This window comes from Coregonus clupeaformis, chromosome 9 (genome assembly GCF_020615455.1).
Source record: "Coregonus clupeaformis isolate EN_2021a chromosome 9, ASM2061545v1, whole genome shotgun sequence".
In the NCBI taxonomy this organism is placed as follows: Eukaryota; Metazoa; Chordata; class Actinopteri; order Salmoniformes; family Salmonidae; genus Coregonus; species Coregonus clupeaformis.
Genome location: NC_059200.1, coordinates 39,859,217 through 39,882,011, shown reverse-complemented (window position 1 = coordinate 39,882,011; position 22,795 = coordinate 39,859,217). Strand labels below are relative to the sequence as shown.

Below are 22,795 nucleotides of genomic sequence, written 5' to 3'. Positions count from 1 at the left end.
CTCAACCCTGCACCTTAGAGGCTGCTGCCCTATGTACATAGACATGGAATCACTGGTCAATTTAATAACGGAATACTAGTCACTTTAATAATGTTTCCATACTGCTTTACCCATTTCATATGTATATATTGTATTCTACTGTATTTTAGTCAATGCCAGTCCGACATTGCTCATCCTAATATTTATATATTTCTTAATTCCATTCTTTTACTTTTAGATTTGTGTGTATTGTTGTGAACTGTTAGATACGACTACACTGTTGGAGCTAGGAACACAAGCATTTCGCTACACCCGCAATAACATCTGCTAAACATTTGTATGTGACCAATAAAATTTGATTTGATTTGAAATGTCACCCTATTCCCCATGTAGCGCACTACTTTTGACCCCATAGTGCACTATATAGAGAATAAGGTGCCATTTGGGACACAGCGACAGATAGCTAAAGCTACAGACCATAACAGAGTGATTTACAGACTGGTGGTAACCATGACAGCGGTAGTTGTCTGTATGTCCTTCACACGGTGAGGTAGCAGGACAGCGGCAGCAACGACTGTCAATCACAATAAGCCCCAATCACGCTAACATCGGTAACCATGCCATGGGAGGCAATCCTGTAAATTAAACACTTAATCTACGGCTGTGTATGCTGTCATTCCCAATTTAGACACGCACGCACACACACACACACACACACACACACAAACACACACACACAAACACTTCGCCTCAGGCCCAAGTACCAGATTGAGACCAGATTGTAATACATACCTTGCTGTATTCTATCCATTTCCCAACATCCATAACGGCAATTTCTTAATATTCAGCCCTATACGAGCCCTGTAATCACTATTCTAAACCATTTCTCCCCAATAGTCTACAGAAGGGCAAACATCCAACCCCGAGAGGCTTGAGTAAATGTATATATTTTTTTTAACCCACTCCAGGCCACTCACTCTTGAACATCTAAAACTAGATATAAAAGTATGTACAAATTATAATGGACCTATGTGTTTTTTTTAAATAACTGCCCTTTTTCTGGCACGCAAATTGACTTTGACAAACAAATCAGTCCCCCAAAAAATCTGTGCGGTCCTCCGTTGAATTTCAAAATCCCGCAGTGGTCCTCGAGCCAAAAAGTTTGCCAACCCCTGGTCTACAGCACCAAAGCCATCATGTATGACTACATTCTAATTTTCAATTAATAGTCTTCCTTTTTAATTATAACATCAGAGAATACTTTGGAGTTTTAAAATGGAGGAAATAATAACAGCAGTGAAAGAGAGAATCCCTTTTGAGCAGGGCTGTCATCCATCCTGATACACTGTTCCAGATCACAGAAAACTACTCAATTCCATTAGAACTCTGTAGGAATACGGGACAAGCTATCAGTCTGGCTCATAGAAGGAGAGGCTATTGGAGTATGTTCCCTGTATCACTCGGTCTCTCTTTCTTCTCTCTTTCTCGCCATCTCTCTCCTATCGAACGCACCTTTAATAAGAATGTAAAAAATGTTTAATAGATTCACAGGAGATAGAGAGAGGGATAGAGGGAGATACATTGTTATGGGCAGCGTATTCTCTCACAGTCTCTCAGTGAGCGGGGAGGTAAGGTGAGGTGGAGGAAAATAGTGTCTAAGTGTTAATATGGATGACTGGTCTAGTCTCGGGTGACAGACTAGTCTATTCTCTCTCCAGTCACACACACACTGATGGGCTGTGGCCTCCATCAGCCTCTCTGCTAACCAGACACCTGGTGCTCTGCTCGCGCGCACAACTACCACACCCACCTCTCAACAGACTTAGGATAATTAACTCACACTGGAGACCACTCAAGAGTGTATAATCTAAGTTTATGCACAGTGAATAGCACAGTGGGTATGTATATACCTGAATGTGCATGGGTTTGTGTTGATGCTCTGTGAGCGTTAACCTACCCTGCGGAGGTCTTCTTCATCTTGGCACAGAGCAGCAGGTCTGTGAAGAGGAAGACGTGACGCAGCTTCCTGGAACCCTCTGACACCTCCACCAGGAAACCATCCTTCACCAGCTGACGAGCCTACCAGGGAGAGAAACAGCATCATTTCATGTGGCACGCCCAGCACGGGGCAACTAGCCTAGTCGTAAACATTCACTTCCTGACAGGATATACTGTAGGAGGTACATGTCAAGGTTCAGCAATATGAAAGAATTCACTTGTTGTCTATATTTTATATGTGTCTATTGCATTATCAATGATGGCTGTGTTACAGCAAGAGAATCATCAGCTAAAGTAAGCCACTCAGAACTTAAAACACTCCCCCTCTCTCTCTCTCTCTGCATCTGTCCATCTCTAGCAAGCCAACTAGGAAAGCTAAAATAAGGCAGCGCTAAACCAGAACTGGAGTAATCAGGAAAGTCTGAGCCAAAGAGGGCAGCGAGAGTTTTCCATTGAACTGGTAGCAGACAGACATGTAACGAATGGAGAGCTGACTGGGAGGTTAAGAACTGAGCTGACTGAATGGAAGAGGGATAGAGGGAGAGAGAGGAAGAGATGGGGGGAGAGAGATGGGGGGAGAGAGATATGGAGGGAGGTGAGCTGAAGAGAGATGGAGGGAGAAAGGAGGAGAGGTAAAGCGCGAGGGAGAGATGGCGGGATAGAGGAAGGAAGGAAGGAAGGAAGAGAGGAAGGACTCAGCAGGCAGAGACTGTAAAAACCATATACTCAGAGAGAGAGAGAGAGAGAGAGAGAGAGAGAGAGAGAGAGAGAGAGAGAGAGAGAGAGAGAGGCAGTAAGAGGAGAAAAGGCTGACAGGCAGAAAAAAACGACAGAATGAAACAATAAAGGCAGTGTTAGAAAGAGGGGGACATCAAACAACCCGGCACTGCATGCTGGGAGAGAGAGAGAGGGAAAAGATCAAAAGATGCGAGAGAGAGAGAGGGAGATAGAGAGAGATGAAGAGAGAGGAGGGAGATAGAGAGAGATGAAGAGAGAGGAGGGAGATAGAGAGAGATGAAGAGAGAGGAGGGAGAGAGAGGAAGCTGGTAATGAAGAGATTGAGGATGTGGGGGCAGGAGGAGAGGAGAGAGACTGTGGGTTTCTCTCTGACCCCAAAACACATTTCACAAATACATTGGCACACTTCCCAAAGGTTTCAACAAGAAGTGCTAAGAAGTATAAGGTAGTCTATTACAATGGTGTGTGTGTCTGTGTGTGACCCCACCTCTCCCTTAGGCGTGGTGACGGCGGTCCTGCGGGGGTCAATCTCTTCATTGATGGAGGACAGGAAGTTCTGGGAGATCCTCAAAGCATCCTGCAGCAGGGGGAAGTCTGGGTGGTCCTTAGGGGTGTGCTTCAGCAGGTCCTAAAATAACACAGAGAGAGAGAGAGAGAAAGACCATTAGATTTTACACACACTGGGAATGCAACTCTCAAATGGTCACAGGGACCCCCATCCAAAAACATAGAGACCCACATCCATTAAAATGAAATGTCTTTGGACAGTCACTGTGCATGTGTTTTTAAACCTATGTTGATGAATTGGACTATTTGGATGCATGGCTGAGTTTTGTTCCACATATTTTCCTCTAATAAAAGCATACGAGAGTCTCTCCTTTATTGAACTGTGGGCGTAACTAATTACTTTATTTTTTAAAGTGCTACCTAAGAAATGGCTGAGACAGCCTGCTTCCACATCGCAAATACCTTATTCTCAGCGTAACGAAGTTCCTTTTTTCAGAGGAGTGTGTGAAAGAAAAGCCCATCTCTTTTCCATTGCCTGATTTATGCCTTGTCAGCACACTACCGTAAATGTATTCCGACAAGCTCTAGAAGGCTTGAGCTGATGTCAGCGGTACAGTACAGTACCAGTCTTTGTACGGCATTAAGAGATAATAATACAGTAACTTTCACTGTTTGTCCGTGTCTGTGTCCCAAATGGCACCCTATTCCCTATATTGTGCACTATGGGCCCTGGTCAAACACTATGGAAGAAGTAGTGCACTAAATTTGGAATATGGTGCCATTTGGGACTCAGCCAGTGTGTTTGCGTGATCTGCTCCCACCTTTGTTTTTAGCAAACCAACTGGTCTTTGTTTGGTCACGGCTCCACTAGCTTTATGTCAAACATATTCATGAAATGCACTGGAAGCTGGACTTGTGGAGACGTCTAGGCATTTCTGCTTGCGGTTTCACTTTCCACTTGGTTGTAGCCCATCAAATTAGAGCCTATTGTTTCTAACAGCATGTCATTTCGATGGACAGCGCAGAGGAAAAGTATAGGCTTGGCAAATGCAACACTTACTATAAACAGCAGCAGGCAGGGTTTGTCTTCGCAGGTGGATACAGAACCAAGCTGAATTTTAATGACCTGCGGGGCTTTCTAGAGAGATTCTACCCAGCCCCATCACTATGTTTCTCATGACTACACAACGTGACAGCAGTAACTCTTAATCCTTGATGAGTATCGATCCTGTCATATCTATTCAATCTATCTCTTCAATCTTGTCATTTGTCTCTGGGTGAGATCAGGAATCCTTCATGGATCTACCTCATGCTAGTCGTGACGGTGAATGTACTGGTGTGTGTGTGTACTCACATGAAGAACCAGCGTGCTTCTGGTCACACGGTCAATCGGCTTGTACAGGAGAGCTGTGGGAAAGGACAAGAAGAGGGCACTCAGTTTGGTTTGACACACACACACACACACAATGCAGAAAAACACGACTCAAAAAGCCTATTTCACACTTGACTGGGCGTAGGTTTCCTGGGGTAAGGGGCAGACATTTCTATCATCCAGAACCTCAGGTGTCTGCTCCCTGCAGAGACGGGGACACACACACACCTCATTCTTTCTAAGCTCTGTTATTCCTTCTCTGCTGAATAAGGTTGTTTTCAGAAACCTTCCCACTCAATTCACATCAGGATTAACTTCCTGACCCTGTCTACATTTCTCGTTCTCACAGTGCGCCTCTCATATCTTATATCATATAGATGACAAGCGAGCCAAGGGGAATGCAGTATTTCTATACTGCAGAGGAGGGTGAATCTATCCATACAATGTGTGAGTGGTTGAGTCAAGGTCTTGGCCCTCTCTCTCCCAGCATGCAGTGCAGGGTTGTTTGATGTCCCCCTTTTTCTAACACTTCCTTTATTGTTTCATTCTGTCATTTCTCTCTCTCACACACACCAGTGTTGGGGAGTAGTGAACTACATATAGTTTAACGACATTTTGCAGTATATTGGTGGTAATTGAACTAAATTATAATCTAGGTAGTATTTTCAGTAGTTAACTTGTTTTGCCATGTAGCGGTGTAGCTAACTACTGGAACTACACACAATTTTTGGGGCATTAGACCAGTTTTTGTATTTAATAGGTTAAATTACATATTCTGTTAACATCTGACTCCAGAGGGATCTGTCTGGCAGAGGGTGTTTTGTCTATGACATTAGAGATTTAGATATGTTAATTTTTTTCACAAAGTAGTTTTTATGTAGTGAACTACTTTTTCAAAGTAACTTTAGTTAAGTAAACTATTTTTCGTAAGGGTAGCTTTAGTGTAGCTTAACTTTCAGAGTAGCTTCCCCAACTATATTTTCAGAGTAGCTTCCCCAATACTGACACACACACACAGCCATTTAGCTCAGCATCACCAGACTCTGTAACAGGGTTTACGTAATTCCTTGTCAGGTTGTGCACACTATACAAACACTTACAACGTCTCCAAAGACAGCCTGTTTAACATGCAGTGAAGCTCCAGCCTCGCAGCATCCTTATTGGTTACATAGCACTTTGATTCCATTGCAGATCTCTGCTACTAGGGAAACTATGCCAAGCCGTGTTCACACACACACACAATTTTCCTTTGGCCTCAAAACTAATTTTCTATTCTAAACTTCTCTTAATCTGTCTCTCCCTCTTTCCATCTCTCTCCCGGTTGAACTCACAGCTCAGGAGCCAATCCAGTTACAAACCAGATCTGTCACACTAGGCTGATTTCCCAGGAGGCTTTGCAGCTGAGAGACAGAGCACCTGCGGGGCTGACAGCTAGAAAGAAAGAAAGAAAGAAAGAAAGAAAGAAAGAAAGAAAGAAAGAAAGAAAGAAAGAAAGAAAGAAAGAAAGAAAGAACGAAAGAACGAAAGAACGAAAGAACGAAAGAACGAAAGAACGAAAGACGAAAGAACGAAGAAACGAAGAAGAACGAACGAACGAACGAACGAACAGAACGAACGGAAAGAAGAAAGAAAGAACGAACAGAGAAGAGAAAAGGACGAAAGAAAGAAAGAAGAAAGAAAGAAAGAAAGAAAGAAAGAAAGAAAGAGAAAGAAAGAAAGAAAGAAAGAAAGAAAGAAAGAAAGAAAGAAAGAAAGAAAGAAAGAAAGAAAGAAAGAAAGAAAGAAAGAAAGAAAGAAAGAAAGAAAGAAAGAAAGAAAGAAAGAAAGAAAGAAAGAAAGAAAGAAAGAAAGAAAGAAAGAAAGAAAGAAAGAAAGAAAGAAAGAAAGAAAGAAAGAAAGAAAGAAAGAAAGAAAGAAAGAAAGAAAGAAAGAAAGAAAGAAAGAAAGAAAGAAAGAAAGAAAGAAAGAAAGAAAGAAAGAAAGAAAGAAAGAAAGAAAGAAAGAAAGAAAGAAAGAAAGAAAGAAAGAAAGAAAGAAAGAAAGAAAGAAAGAAAGAAAGAAAGAAAGAAAGAAAGAAAGAAAGAAAGAAAGAAAGAACGAAAGAAACGAAAGAAAGAAAACGACGAACGAACGAACGAACGAACGAACGAACGAACGAACGAAACGAACGAACGAACGAACGAACGAACGAACGAACGAACGAACGAACGAACGAACGAACGAACGAACGAACGAACGAACGAACGAACGAACGAACGAACGAACGAACGAAAGAAAGAAAGAAAGAAAGAAAGAAAGAAAGAAAGAAAGAAAGAAAGAAAGAAAGAAAGAAAGAAAGAAAGAAAGAAAGAAAGAAAGAAAGAAAGAAAGAAAGAAAGAAAGAAAGAAAGAAAGAAAGAAAGAAAGAAAGAAAGAAAGAAAGAAAGAAAGAAAGAAAGAAAGAAAGAAAGAAAAAGAAAGAAAACGAAAGAAAACGAAAGAAACGAAAGAAAACGAAAGAAAACGAAAAGAGGGAAGAGAGAGGGGAAGAGAGAGGGTGAAGGGGTAAGGCAGCTTAGCTGTAGGGTACAGGCTCCTGTTGACATGTCTACCATCTCCACTGAACATCCAAAGCTTTGGGCTTTGGTAATGAGCTCCTTGTGATCTCTGAATATACATTACACTTCACTCACTCATTATCTGGTTGAACATCACTCTGTACATCTATAGTAGAGGCATCTCAATGTCTCTCTCGCTCTCATCTGCAGTACAGCTGTTGAAATGATCCCTCTTTCTCCATCTCCCTCCTCCTATTCTCGCCTCTGATTCAACTGGTAGTGATAAAAGAAAGACAGCAGAAATCCACTGGGATCCTGTTCAGATGTACTACTGATGGGGCTTTATATTCTATAACACACACACTGTGTCACAGACTGTCAACAGAGCCTCAACTGGAGCGGTGCTTATGAAAAAGCATTGATTCTCTTTCATGTTCCCTCCCTCCCTTAATAATGCTCCCTGTATTCCCTCCATCCTCCATCGTGGATTAATAAACTCTGCTGCCTTTTGTGTGAATTAACTGCAGAATCTACATTCATTACAATGGAAATGAATGGTGTCAATGGCGAGGAGAGTCTAGGTGTGTGTGAGAGTGCGTGTGTGTGTTTTATGAAGCCCCATCAGCACATCTGAACAGGATCCCAGTGAATTTCTGCTGTCTCTCTTTTATCACTACCAGTTCCTGTGTGGATATGTGAATGTGAGTTAACACTCCAGCTCATAGGCTTTGGGGGGACCTACATACAAAACAGTGGTAATTGTTCAAGTTAAAATGTTTCTTTCTTTATGAATTTAAACATACTTCTCTCTCCATGACAAAGCCTCAGGCCAATAGACTCAACCTCACTGTCCTTCACTGGAGCTAATTAAAAGTACCACCCCATGCTTTGAACTGACTTCTGATTGAACACCCCTCGTCTCAGTCCCTTCATCTCCAAGGACACAGTCAGTCAGGGACTCTGCAGTGCAGACAGATGTACAGTTCAAAGTTCAGTAGCAACGAGAGGGAAGAGAGGGGAACAGAAGGGCCATAGAAGATGAGAGAAGAGGAGTGGAGTGAGGGATGTTGATGAGAGGAGTGATGGAGGAGTTGCTGATTATAGAAAACAGATAGAGCTTCACAGCGGGCGCCTCTGATGGAACCCTCCTCAAGGTCACCGTGACAACCTGACGGACAGCTCCTTCTCGGTAACCAGGGTGTCAATGTGGGTCACAGCCAATCAACAGTCCTGGATCTACAACACTGAGACATGACTTAGATAGATAGATAGACATATGCCAGCCCAGCTCCCTGACTGGCATCTAGACTTGGTTATACTGATCAATGCCAACCCCAGCCCTCACCGACTGTGCCGAGTGAGTGAGTGAGTGAGAGAGAGACAGAGAGAGGGGGAGAGAGGAAGGACAAGATCAAGTATGGGGGGGAGAGAGAAGTGTGAGGAGTGACAGTGAGAAGGGGACAGACAGAGGAGGAGGCAGGATTAGAATATATTTTTAATAAACATATGACTAATTGTGAATATAGTCATGTCTAACATATGTATAATACAGTAATCAAGGTTTCTCGGCCCCCCCCAGACATTTTTTCTTATCCTAAACTGGAACACCTGATTCAATTAGTCAACTAATCATCAAGGCTTTGACTAATTGAATCAGGTGTGCCAGTTTAGGGGGCCGAGGAGAGGGTTGGGAAACCCTGAAGTAGGTGTTGTTCTTAGTGAATATGAAAAGATAAAATGAAGTGATGGTAGCATGATGATCTCTACTTGTCTTGTTAATAAAGCCAGTGGTCTAGGCTGTGGTCTGGTCAGTCCAACAGGGATGGGAGGGACAGGCATGGCTGTCAGACTAAAAGGACTTGTAGAACATATAGAGTGGATAGCGGAGCGCCACCTAGTGCAGGGATGGGCAACTCCAGTCCTCGGGGGCCTGATTGGTGTCACACTTTTGCCCCAGCCCCAGCTAACACACCTGACTCCAATAATCACCTAATCATGATCTTTAGTTTAGAATGCAATTAGTTTAATCAGCTGTGTTTGCTAGGGATGGGGGAAAAGTGAGACACCACTCCGGCCCCCGATGACTGGAGTTGCACATCCCTGACCTAGTGTAATGGAATTATTATGTTTCTACCTAAAGGTTTGGAGCTGATGCCCGTTAGTGATATCCCTATGGGGTTAAGGGTTTTTAGAGAAATTCCAATACATTGCTGTTGGACCACAAATCAGTGCCTTTGCTCTAGTCAACCACTACAAATGTGAGGGACCGAGAGACGGATGGACAGAGAGGGAGAGAGAGCAGAGTGAGAGTGGGAGGGGGACAGAGAGATGGGTGGAGCAGAGCATCTCAGCAGACAGCTATATTCTTATCCACATGTTACAGCTCTGAAAACAGCCCAGTGCTGAAACAATAGAGCAGATATGGAAATGGGTCTGTATCTTAACACATCTCAGAGAGAGAGAGAGAGAGAGAGAGAGAGAGAGAGAGAGAGAGAGAGAGAGAGAGAGAGAGAGAGAGAGAGAGAGAGAGAGAGAGAGAGAGAGAGAGAGAGAGAGAGAGAGAGAGAGAGAGAGAGAGAGAGAGAGAGAGAGAGAGAGAGAGAGAGAGAGAGAGAGAGAGAGAGAGAGAGAGAGAGAGAGAGAGAGAGAGAGAGAGAGGGAGGAAGGACAGCAGTCCTCAATATGCAGTAATACATTTGTGTTGTGTTAAATAGATTGAAACGGACTACCTGCTCAGTTTAACTGGCTTCATCAGTAGCCACTAGACAGTGTGCCAAATGAGACTGGGAGATTGGACAGTGTGTGAAATGAGACTGGGAGATTGGACAGTGTGTGAAATGAGACTGGGAGATTGGACAGTGTGTGAAATGAGACTGGGAGATTGGACAGTGTGTGAAATGCTGTGGGTTCGGGGATGAGCATTGAGGAAAAAGACAACTCTTGACAACTCTCGCTCACAATTAAAAACGTGCTTAAACTTCTTTATTTATACATCTATTAAAAACATGATGTTTCGGGATGGAAAGGTGTGAAGTTGAACTCAACCAGGTATAACTGTGATCATCAGGACAAACAGAGTGTATTCTTCACAAACAACCATTAGCACTTCATAACATTCTATTCTAAAGCCTACCTCTACTTGAACTCTGTTACTGTCTGGCTGTACCACACATACTGCAAATATTTCTGCATATATTTCTGTCTTTTTACTGCTCTGTTGTTCTCTCTCTCTCAATCTTTCTCTACTTTGATCTGCTGCCAGGTTTAACCCAATCCCCCTGAAGTTTACAAAATCCGGCCAGAGCAGTATGACATTACTCAAATGCACACATGCATACACACTCAAAACATGAGTGCTTACCACACATACACACACTGATTGAAGTGGCGTGGTGATGGTACTCAGTAGATAAGTATGGTGTGTCTGAGGAGGGGTAGTCTGGAACAGTCAGTCCTGACATGGGCTAATGTGCTCTGCTTATAAAGAGATCCATCCACGATCTACTTGAGAAATCATCCACACATCCACAGCCTCTTCCCCCTCTCTTCCCACTGGGCACACACTGGTTGAATCAACGTAGTTTCCATGTCATTTCAATGAAATTATGTTGACCCAACGTGGAATAGACATTGAATTGACGTCTGTGCCCAGTGGGTTCCTCCTCCTTTTTCCACCATTATCTTTTCCTCTATATTTTCCCCATCTTGTTCATCTTTCTCTCTGCGCGTCCCCTTCTCTTTCCCTCTGACTTTCTCTAGTGTTTCACCTTAAAGGTGAGTGCTGTCTGTCTGCTGATATGACAGACTGACAGCAGACCAGCCAGGGAGGATAATCTCACCGCAACTTCAAACACTAAACCCTCACACACACACAAACACATATAATATATGTAACACAGGTACACTTCTGAACAGGCTCACACACCCACACACCAACCTTCTACCATGCAAAAGAGAAAGGTGTGAGCACAACCACATACATGCAAAACCAAACACACACAGATATGTACACACGTCTACAGCCAGGAGCGAAAAAGCACAAAGACTGTCTCCCTCTCTCTCAGCAAAAACGAGAGGATAGAGAGAACCTGGCGAGAGACGAGAGTAGCGACTGTCTTCACCCAGAATACAAAACAGCTCATTAACTAATGGGCACCCGGCTACATCTAAGACACTGCCACAAACCAGTAACTTTACCATACAGCATCCACACTAACGTATTCACAGCACCAGCCAAGAAAGAACCTTACATATACTCGTATAGACATATAGGCAAGTGCAATTGTTAACGCTACACAACACACTATAGAACCAGCAAACACCCTTTACGTACAATAAAGGAATAAAGACAGATTACAAAGGCTTTTCTATACACACAAGTTACTTCAAATGTACTGTCACACACACATGCTCTCCCATACACACACACACACACACGTTACCGTATGTGCAGTTACAACACAGTCTGAGTACCAGTAGGATCTCCATCTCACACTTCCTCCTCTGTTCTCTCTGCCTCCACTCTCTGTCCATCTCCAACACCCATAGTCAGAGAGAGAGAGAGAGAGAAGAGAGAGCGAGAGAGAGAGAGAGAGAAGAGAGAGCGGAAGAGGAGAGAGGAGTGGGAAAGGCAGAGAGGGATGAGAGAGAGAGAGAGAGAGAGAGAGGGGGGAGCGGAGCAGAGAGAGCGCCGCGCACGCACGCACGCACAGGAGGGAGCCTTGCCTCCCTAAGCCTGCCGCTGCATACACAAGCAGAAGAGACAAGGCTACAGAGTCTTAAAGAGCCATAGCAGCTTCAGTACCTTCAGACACACATCTAGATCAGAACTCATTTCTTACCTTCCATAGTGACATTTGTGTTACAGTCCTTCGAGTCCTTGGGTCCCTTTACTTTCAGGTTCTGGAAGAAAATGAATGATTTGTGATTGCTGGTGTATTACAGGTTTAGCGGTATAAGAATTTAGCGGTATAGGAACAGGGTATAGAACACAGGAGGCTGCTGAGGGGAGAACGGCTCATAATAATGGCCGGAACTGAACCTTTGGAATGGCACCAAACACCTGGAAACCATGTGTTTGATACCATTCCGCTCATTCCGCTCCATTCATTACCACGGGCACGTTCTACCCAATTAAGGTGCCACCAACCTCCTGTTGTATAGAAGCAGGACGCACACAAACAGAGATACACACGCACACAAACAGAGACACACACACAAACAGAGACACACACACACAACCAGAGACACACACACACAACCAGAGACACACACAACCAGAGACACACACACACAGCCTGGTTGAGGCTGAGTGGTGCTGAGAGGACTAATGAAGAGGAATGGAGCTGCTGCAGCAGACTGTAGGGCTGGGGAAACACAACTCCATATATTAGTACAAATAGCAGCCCTCACAACTGATGTGCAGGGTGTGAGTGTGAATGTATGTGTGTGTGTGTCTTGTGTGTGTAACCAACACCTACCTCAGAGATCTTCTGGAACTGGGTGTTGGCCTGGCTGCATTTCTCTGCTGTCTCCACCGCTGTCTTGTAGTTGTCAACAAAGGCCTTGTACACCCCCAGCTGGCTGGCCTGGACCACAGAGGAGAGGACAAAAAATTAACACAGTGGACAGAGGAAAAGTAGGAGGAAGAGGAGGAGGATGAGGAGAAGGAGGATGAAGAGGAGAAAGAAAGAAAAAGATGGCGTCTGGATGAAAACTAAGACTCCTAAATGAACCTTCCTTTCTTTTCTTTTATGTTTAGAACTCCCTATCCTACACCCAAGACTGGAGAGGGGTATTGGATGACGCAATCCAAGTCCCTCAGAGGAAACCAATCAGATTTCCATACAGTGTAAAGCTTTAGAGCAGGGGTATCAAATAAATAAATAAAGTTAAATAAATAAATATATATACAATGCATTCAGAAAGTATTCAGACCTCTTGATTTTTTCCACATTTTGTTACATTACAGCCTTATTCTAAAATGGATTAAATAGTTTTTTCCCCCTCATCAATCTACATACAATACTCCATAATGACAAAGCAAAAACAGGTTTTTATAACTTTTTTCAAATGTATTCAAAATACAAAACTTTGGCAGCAATTACAGCATTGAGTCTTCTTGGGTATGACGCTACAAGCTTGGCACACCTGTATTTGGGGAGTTTCTCACATTCTTCTCTGCAGATCCTCTCAAGCTCTGTCAGATTGGATGGGGAGCGTCGCTGCACAGCTATTTTCAGGTCTCTCCAGAAAATGTTTAAGATCGTGTTCAATCCGGGCTCTGGCTGGGCCACTCAAGGACATTCAGAGACTTGTCCCGAAGCCACTCTTGTGTTGTCTTGGCTGTGTGCTTAGGGTCATTGTCCTGTTGGAAGGTGAACCTTCACCCCAGTCTGAGGTCTTGAGCGCTCTGGAGCAGGTTTTTATCAAGGATCTCTCTGTACTTTACTCCGTTCATCTTTCCCTCGATCCTGACTCCCAGTCCCTGCCACTGAAAAACATCCCCACAGCATGATGCTGCCACCACCATGCTTCACCGTAGGGATGGTGCCAGGTTTCCTCCAGACGTGACGCTTGGCATCAGGCCAAAGAGTTCAATCTTGGTTTTATCAGAGAATCTTGTTTCTCATGGTCAGAGTCCTTTAGGTGCCTTTTGGCAAACTCCAAGCGGGCTATCACAGGCCTTTTACTGAGGAGTGGCTTCCATCTGGCCACTCTACCATAAAGGCCTGATTGGTGGAGTGCTGCAGAGATGGTTGTTCTTCTGGAAGGTTCTCCCATCTCCACAGAGGAACTCTGGAGCTCTGTCAGAGTGACCATCGGGTTCTTGGTCACCTCTCTGACCAGGGCCCTTCTCCCCCGATTGCTCAATTTGGGCGAGTGGCCAGCTCTAGGAAGAGTCTTGGTGGTTCCAAATTTCTTCCATTTAAGAATGATAGATGCCACTGTGTTCTTGGGGACCTGCAGAATTGTTTTGGTACCCTTCCCCAGATCTGTGCCGACACAATCCTGTCTCGGAGCTCTACGGACAATTCCTTCGACCTCATGGCTTGGTTTTTGCTCTGACATGCACTGTCAACTGAGGGACCTTATTATAGACAAGTGTGTGCCATTCCAAATCATGTCCAATCAATTGAATTCACCACAGGTGGACTCCAATCAAGTTGTAGAAACATCTCAAGGATGATAAATGGAAACAGGATGCACCTGAGCTCAATTTCGGGTCTGAATACTTATGTACTTTTTTTAATATATATTTTATAAACATTTCTAAAAACCTGTTTTCGCTTTGTCATTATGGGGTATTGTGTGTAGATTGATGAGAAAAATAAATATTTAATCAATTTTAGAATAAGGCTGTAACGTAACAAAATATGGAAAAAGGGAAGGGGTCTGAATACTTTCTGAATGCACTGTATAAAAATGTAATTCAATATACTTTAAAATGACTAAAACCAAATGGAAACTGTGTAGAAATGATAATGGACCTACATTTATACAGTTTCTTGACTGTGTCCAGCTCACTAATAATCACCGAAATGAAAGCTAGACAGTCAGGGAGCATAGAAAATTCAAAAAATGATGGATAGAGGACTATTATGTGGCCCCAGGGGCAAAGGGAGTTTGACACCTCTGTTTTGCACCAAATTAATTCCCATTCAAATTATCACTCCTGAGAGGCGTGAAGAACATCTATTGTGAACGATGCAGACTCTATAAATTCCATCCAGTCCAGGAGTGATTTTAATCAACTCCATCACACTGCCAGAGTTAACAGGGCCGCGGCTCCGCTGGCTAGCAGCTATCTCTCCCTTGGACGCCTTCTTATCACATCTCCACAAAGCCCTTCCCTGCTGCGGGTCCCACGTTCCTGATTGGAGCCCAGTCAATCAGCCAGTCGCATCGCTCGGGCCTCTCTGTGCCTGCTAATGAAGGCAATTGGACCAGGAAATGAATATGCATACTTAAACAGCTCCGGTGAAGGGACTAGGGAGAGCTAGTCAAGACATTGATAGAGGGAATGAGAAAGGTATGGGGCTGAGAAATAAATGAGAGGTTAAATGAATTAGAACTTGTTAAGCTACTGTATGTGTGCTCTGCCCTCCATCCCCCTTTCGCTCTCTCTCTCCCTCCCTCCCTTTCTCCTCCTCTACTCATGTGGTGTGACGCATCATCACTGTTGGAGGGGAGAAGTGGAGGAACCATGAGGTCTCTGAGGACACTTCAAAGCAGAGATCAATATTCTTTCCCTTCTCCTCTCTCCCCTTCTGGCACATCTTCCATTATGTTCCCCTGTACCCATCTTTCCCTGCAGATTTGGAGAACCTTCTGACCCAATCAGTCATCATGGCAAAGGCTCTCTCCTAGCAACATTTACATCGTTGGCAGACACACTTTGGTCTCTCACCAAGAGCATCACAGGTACTAGAAAACAACACCCTGAGACAGAGGAGAGGGTGAGAAATATATAGGAGAGGAGAGAGAGAGAGAGCAAGAGATGGAAAATAAGAGTTTTCCATCCTTCTTGCTCTCTTTCCCTTTATTTTTCACCCCTCTCTTTCCCCTTCTCTCTCTCCTTCCCTTCCTTCTTTCCTTTGATCCCCCTCTCCTCACCCCTCCATCTCCCTATCTCGCTCTCTGTTTCTACTGTAGTGTTTCCAGCGCCCCACACAGGGAGCAGTGGGGAGTGTGCGGTGTAATTATGACACCATCTGTACACTGTTTGGTGGCTCCCTCACAGACAGGCCTGTCTAAATGTTTAGTTGCCACGCGACACACTCGCACACACACACCTCCCAGATGGAACTGGATGATTCTGCTAATGGATGTCGGCGAGACATCTGTGGTGTGTGTGTGTGTGCGCATGCACGTGCGTAATTTGACTCCTGCTTAATGTCCTTCCACTCACAATGTACTAAATGAGTTAACCTAATATAAAGTTACGTAAGTATAATGAACGATTAGAAACTTTTCTATCCAATTGAAAATAGAGGTTAAAACTTTGCTTCTACGACAAAACAATACACAGTCACAAATGCAGAGCACCATACTAAGTGGAACACTGTACTAACTGCTAATCACATCAGTCTGCTCTGTCAGTGTGGTGTTGTATCACATGGGAGACCTAACTCCTTTAGAGACCTTCCTTATGAGAGACAGAACACTCCTAACCCAATCAGATTCATGGAACCATTCCCTAAACCAATCAGGCTCCACACTCTGGGGTTTAATGAGCAGTGTAATGCAGGAAAGAGACAGGGCCTAATGTGAGACATTACATCCCATTAGAGATGCAGTCCAGGATCTTAAGCAAAACTAATTTCTAACATATTGTACGAATTGGATTCATAACACATTATAAAAAAATTACAAAAATGTGCAGGACATACCAAATGGATGACGTAGTACACAATTGGATGACGTAGGACACCAAAAACGGGGACCCGTTTTGGCTCTTGAGCACCACTTTCAAAACTACTGGCTAAAATGATACAAAAGGTTCTGGAGCATCACTTTAACATTCACTTACTGATACTGCACTGTCTGCTTACTGAGAGGGAGTAGGGGGGCGGAGTGGGGGAGAGAGAAAAAGGGAGACGGGAAGAGAGAGAGATGGGGGGAAAATAACACAAAGGAGAGACAGATGAGAGGAAGAGGAGGAATAGAGAGAGAGAGAGAGAGAGAATTTTTACATTTAAAAATCCCCTTTATTGGGTCAAGAGTCAAGACCCTACAGTACATGAACATTCAATTCTCAGAAACCAGCCTGTTAGAGAAACTGAAGTTTGCGGTTTAAAAGGACAGCTGGAAGGAAGAGAGATGGATAGGGGAGTAGGAGCAGGATAGGGACTAATGTCTGGGCAGGCCCCAGTGTAATTTAATGTTTATCCTAGAGGGGTATAGATTGAACAGAGGGAGGTGAAATCTATGCTGTTACAATCAGGGGTTTGAACCAAAATTATTTTTTAATCGTTTAGTTCTGAACAGAACCATTCTTTTTTCTGTTCCGTTCCATTGTTCTGACCAGCAAAATAAAGTTATGAACCGGTTCGAACCCCAAAAACTGTTTATATCGTTCCTTTTTGTTCATTTTTAAAACTCAGAAATATATATATATTTTTAGACATTTAGCAGATAGAGCAACTTGCTATGGAGTGGGCAAGCTAATTACATTCATTGGACAGACAAGTGTAGGGCGCGATTTGCGACAAATTTTGCGTGTGGGGAGAGAGAGAGAGACGGAGGAGGAAGCGCTGGGCATCTTGTTGTTATGACATGCATTATCTAAATTAGGCCCACAGAATTATACACACGGAGGACCGGCTTCTATGAAGGAACTTTGAATGTATTTGAAGTTGAACTTCAGAGAGTTGGCATAACGTTATACCAAAACTAGCTAGCTAGCTAACAAGCTTGCGAGTGCAGAGCGGCACCAGAATATAAATAAAAACGTCTTACCTTTTTGTAGTTAATAAATCCAATGTCAAACGTGATAAGGATACTATAGTCTATTTTTCTCTAATAAGAAATCTCTCTCCCTAATTTCTGAATAACGCTTGTAACGTCAGTAGGCTAGTAGACTATGCTTCGGAGGGGGAGGGGCAGGAAGCCTACACGCACTGGCAAAGATTTTCATCTGGCAGGCAGGCAGACACTGGAATACATTTTATTTGAACTAGACTTCCAAGTTGTCCTCCAACCCAGTACTACTAACACACCTAATTCAACTAAATCAAGAGCTTGATGATAAGTTGATAGATTGATTGGTTGAATAATTGACTGATTGATTGACAGACTGACTGACTGGTTGATTGTCACCCTTACCAGTTTCTGGAAGAGGTGTCCGACGGCGACCTTCTCATCCCACTGCTGGATGTGAGGGAAGAGGGCGTCGTAGAACTCCTTGTGGATCTCAAAGATGTCCTGGATCTTATAGAAGATGGTCTCTACCTGCTGTATGGTCAGCACCGGCTGGGACGTGGTGGCTGTGGCCTTCAGGGGGCGCATGGGCTGCACACACACACACATTCAGAAGAGAGTTAGTGTGTGTTTATGTGTGTACTGGTATGTGTGTATACATGCACTGACACTTTCAAAACATAAATAATCATGATCCTGGGCGGTGGTCAGCAGTGCTTTATTATTAGGGGCGGGCGCTGCAGCATGACCAAAGACTAGAGAACAGAGTAGAGCTGAGCTGTTCCATTTAGTAGGGAGGGAAACACAGTTCTGAACACACCACGATTACAAATCGGACCAAACATACCACAATGTTAGTAAAAATATGCTTGCACAGGCATCAAGCCTGTGCACTACACTGATATCACTGCTCTTCTTTTTTGGATTTCCCTCCAGATAGCTAAACTCTTATCTGTACTTGATAAGCCTGGGATTGGCGGATGATCCCAGGCTTATCAAGTACAGATAAGAGTTTAGATATCCTGAGGGAAATCCAAAAAAGAAGAGCAGTGATATCACTATCATCATCTTCCCTCCAAATAAAACAGAATCACACCAAAACATCATTCATGTGTTGCTAAGGTCATCCATCTCCACATCCAGGTTGAAAATCAGTGTCATAATAAGTGCTACAATTCAAAAATGATTAATAAGCTTACAGCATGTTAGCTTTCATAAGCAATGCTATGGGCTAAATGCCCTTGTGTTGACCCATTGTAATAAACATCAGTTTTTCAAATGATTCATAGGCTTACAGTGCCTTCAGAGAGTATGCATACCCCTTCACTTATTCCACATTTTGTTGTGTTACAGCCTGAACTGAAAATGTATTAAATGTATTTATTTTCTCACCCACTGCTGACCATGTGCCGGGGGGCTAGGGTCAGTCTGTTATATCTGGTGTTATTCTCCTGTCTTACCCGGTGTCCTGTGTGAATGTAAGTATGCTCCCTCTAATTCTCTCTCTCCCTCCCCTCCCGGAGGACCTGAGCCCCATGACTACCTAGTCTGATGACTCCTTGCTGTCCCCAGTCCACCTGGTCGTGCTGCTGCTCCAGTTTCAACTCCTCTGCCTGTGGCTATGGATCCCTGACCTGTTCACCGGACATGCTACCTTGTCCCAGACCTGCTGTTTTCAACTCTCTCTCTCTACCGCACCTGCTATCTCAACCTCTAAATGCCCGGCTATGAAAAGCCAAGTGACATTTACTCCTGATGTACTGACCTGTTGCAGCCTCTACAAACACTGTGATTATTATTTGACCCTGCTGGTCATCTATGAACATCTTGGAGAAATATCTGGCCTTAATGGCCATGTACTGTTATAATCTCCACCTGCCACAGCCAGAAGGGGACTGGCCACCCCTCAGAACCTGGTTCCTCTCTAGGTTTCTTCTTAGGTTTTTGCATTTCTAGGGAGATTTTCCTAGCCACCGTGCTTCTACATCTGCATTGCTTGCTGTTTGGGGTTTTAGGCTGGGTTTCTGTATAGCATTTTGTGACATCTGCTGTTGTAAAAAGGGCTTTATAAATACATTTGATTGATTGATTGATCTAAAGCAGGGACTGTGAGACTGTTCATGGTATAGTTCCTGCTCTGACATGCACTGTCAACAGTGGGACCTTATATAGACAGGTGTGGTTCTTTCTAAATCATGTCCAAACAATTGAATTGGCCACAGGTGGACTCCAATCAAGTTGAAGTGACATCAAGGATGATCAAAGGTAAATGGATGCACCTGAGCTCAATTTGGAGTGTCATAGCAAAGGGGTGTGAATACTTATGTAAATGAAGATATTTCTGTATGTCATTTTCAATAAATTTGCAAACATTTCTAATAACATGTTTTCATTGTCATTATGGGGTATTGTGTGTAGATGGATGGAGAAAAAAAATATATTTAATCAATTTTTAATTCAGGCTGTAACAACATACAGTGCCATGATAAAGTATTTGCCCGCTTTCTGATTTTCTCAATTTTTGCATATTTCAGATCTTCAACCAAAATCTAATATTAGATAAAGGGAATCTGAGTTCACAAATAACCAAAAAATTGATACTTATTTTATTTATTTAATTAACAAAGTTATGCAACACCCAATTCCCCTGTGTGAAAAAGTAATTGTCCCCTTACACTCAATAACTGGTTGTGCCACCTTTAGCTATAATGACCACAACCAAATGCTTCCTGTAGTTGTTGTTCAGTCTTTCATTTACATTTACATTTTAGTCATTTAGCAGACGCTCTTATCCAGAGCGACTTACAGGAGCAATTAGGGTTAAGTGCCTTGCTCAAGGGCACATCGACAGATTTTTCACCTAGTCGGCTTGGGGATTAGAACCAGCGACCTTTCGGTTACTGGCACAACGCTCTTACCCACTAAGCTACCTGCCGCCCCTCTTTCACATCGCTGTGGAGGAATTTGCGCCCACTCTTGCATGCAGAACTGCTTTAACTCAGCAACATCTGTGGGTCTTCAAGCATGAACTGCTCGTTTCAACTCTTGCCACAACATCTCAATTGCGATTAGGTCTGGACTTTGACTAGGCCGTTATAAAACTTCAAATGTGTTGCTTTTTAGCCATTTTCATGTAGACTTGATTGTCTTGCTGCATGACCTTGCTGCGCTTCAGCTTCAGCTCACTGACGGATGGCCTGACATTCTCCTGTAGAATTATCTGATACAGAGCAGAATTCATGGTCCCTTCTATTAAGGGACACTTCCACCACCATGCTTGACTGTTGGTATGAGGTTCTTACTGTGGAGTGCACTCCACAGCGACGTGTGAGACTGATCAACAACTACAGGAAGCATTTGGTTGGAGTCATTGCAGCTAAAGTTATTGAGAGTGTAAGGGGGCAATTACTTTTTCACACAGGGGCATTGGGTGTTGCATAACTTTGTTAAGGAAATGAAGTAAGTATGTAATTGTTGTGTTATTTGTTCACTCAGGTTCCCTTTATATTAAGTTTTGGTTGAAGATCTGATAACATGCAGTCCCTGGCAGCGTAGTGTGTTACTGATGGTAGGCTTTGTTACTTTGGTCCCAGCTCTCTGCAGGTCATTCACTAGGTCCCCCCGTGTGGTTCTGGGATTTTTGCTCACCGTTCTTGTGATCATTTTGACCCCACGGGGTGAGATCTTGCGTGGAGCCCCAGATCGAGGGAGATTATCAGTGGTCTTGTATGTCTTCCATTTCCTAATAATTGCTCCCACAGTTGATTTCTTCAAACCAAGCTGCTTACCTATTGCAGATTCAGTCTTCCCAGCCAGGTGCAGGTCTACCATTTTGTTTCTGGTGTCCTTTGACAGCTCTTTGGTCTTGGCCATAGTGGAGTTTGGAGTGTGACTGTTTGAGGTTGTGGACAGGTGTCTTTTATACTGATAACAAGTTCAAACAGGTGCCATTAATACAGGTAACGAGTGGAGGACAGAGGAGCCTCTTAAAGAAGAAGTTACAGGTCTGTGAGAGCCAGAAATCTTGCTTGTTTGTAGGTGACCAAATACTTATTTTCCACCATAATTTGCAAATAAATTCATTAAAAATCCTACAATGTGATTTTCTGGAATTTTTTTCTCAATTTGTCTGTCATAGTTGACGTGTACCTATGATGAAAATTACAGGCCTCTCTCATCTTTTTAAGTGGGAGAACTTGCACAATTAGTGGCTGACTAAATAAATTTTTCCCCACTGTAGTTATATAATTTTTTTTACAAATATGTTTTATTGTCACATACACCGGAGAGGTGCAGCGAAATGTGTTGTTTTACAAATTAGGGTTAAGTGCCTTGCTCAAGGGCACAGATTTTTCACCTTGACGGCTCAGGTATTTGAACCAGTAACCTTTCGGTTACTGGCCCAACACTAACCGCTAGGCTACCTGCCGCACTTCTAACTGCTGTTTCTGTTTAAGACACTGGTGTGTAAAATTGAACCCTGTTAAGTGCTACATCTCATGGTTTGCTCATGAACAAACTGTACTTTGAACATATTGCAGTAGTGCAGAGAGAGACAGGATGTGACATCACGCTGCAGTTGCAGGGGGGACACAGTCAATGTGTTCTCTGGTTCAGGAAACACTTGGCCTTTTTTTCTGTTCTAAATATGACCGACCACTATCCACTAATATCACTCACAGAGATGAGAGCACAGCTTCTCGAAAAGGCATAATGCTTTTAGAAACCCAGTCTCCCATGCGGCTCTACTTGGAGCCACCATGGTGCTGACACACTGGCCTGAGGGCTAATGCTGTCCAGCACAGTCCCACACAGACAGCACTACATAAAGGAAAGGGAAGAGCGGGGGAAAGGCCGCCATATCGTGTCCTTGATAGTGAGTGTGTGTGTGTGCGTCTCACCAGTAGCAAAGCCTCCAGCTGGTTGATGTAGATCTCCTCACTGGCCAGGAAGCCAGACAGAACCAGTTTCTTCATCTCCATACCCTTTTCTATGTCACCCTGCAGAGACAGAAAGAAAAGGACATCAGTCATACATGCTACTATACACTACTATGATACTACAGTATGTCAAATCAGCGGTGGCCGGGCATGGTGGTGTTCAACACAATACTGTAGTAAACACATTGGATCTGTCAGTAGAGTCACAGCCACGTCAACAAACACTATGGACTGGCTCATACCTTTAAGTGAGGCCTCTCACTGGAAAGGAAAGGATTCAAGTCTTGATGGGAATTGTTGTG

The 22,795-nt window shown here is 43.5% G+C and overlaps 1 protein-coding gene across 6 annotated transcripts in view; it reads right to left on the bottom strand.

Moving 5' to 3' along the window:
- Positions 1-22,795, bottom strand: part of LOC121573554 (active breakpoint cluster region-related protein-like) — a 233,031-nt gene that overhangs the window by 84,746 nt on the left and 125,490 nt on the right. For 5 of the 6 annotated variants that reach the window (XM_045222618.1, XM_041885631.2, XM_045222619.1 and 2 more), the window contains 7 exons: positions 22,455-22,553; positions 17,959-18,144; positions 12,612-12,719; positions 11,973-12,033; positions 4,577-4,629; positions 3,203-3,343; positions 1,937-2,058 (listed from right to left, as the gene is read on the bottom strand). In XM_045222618.1, the coding sequence (XP_045078553.1) occupies positions 1,937-2,058; positions 3,203-3,343; positions 4,577-4,629; positions 11,973-12,033; positions 12,612-12,719; positions 17,959-18,144; positions 22,455-22,553 (770 nt within the window). Of the gene's footprint in view, positions 1-1,936; positions 2,059-3,202; positions 3,344-4,576; positions 4,630-11,573; positions 11,657-11,972; positions 12,034-12,611; positions 12,720-17,958; positions 18,145-22,454; positions 22,554-22,795 lie in introns of those variants that run through there. The other variant, XM_045222621.1, reaches the window with a different exon arrangement.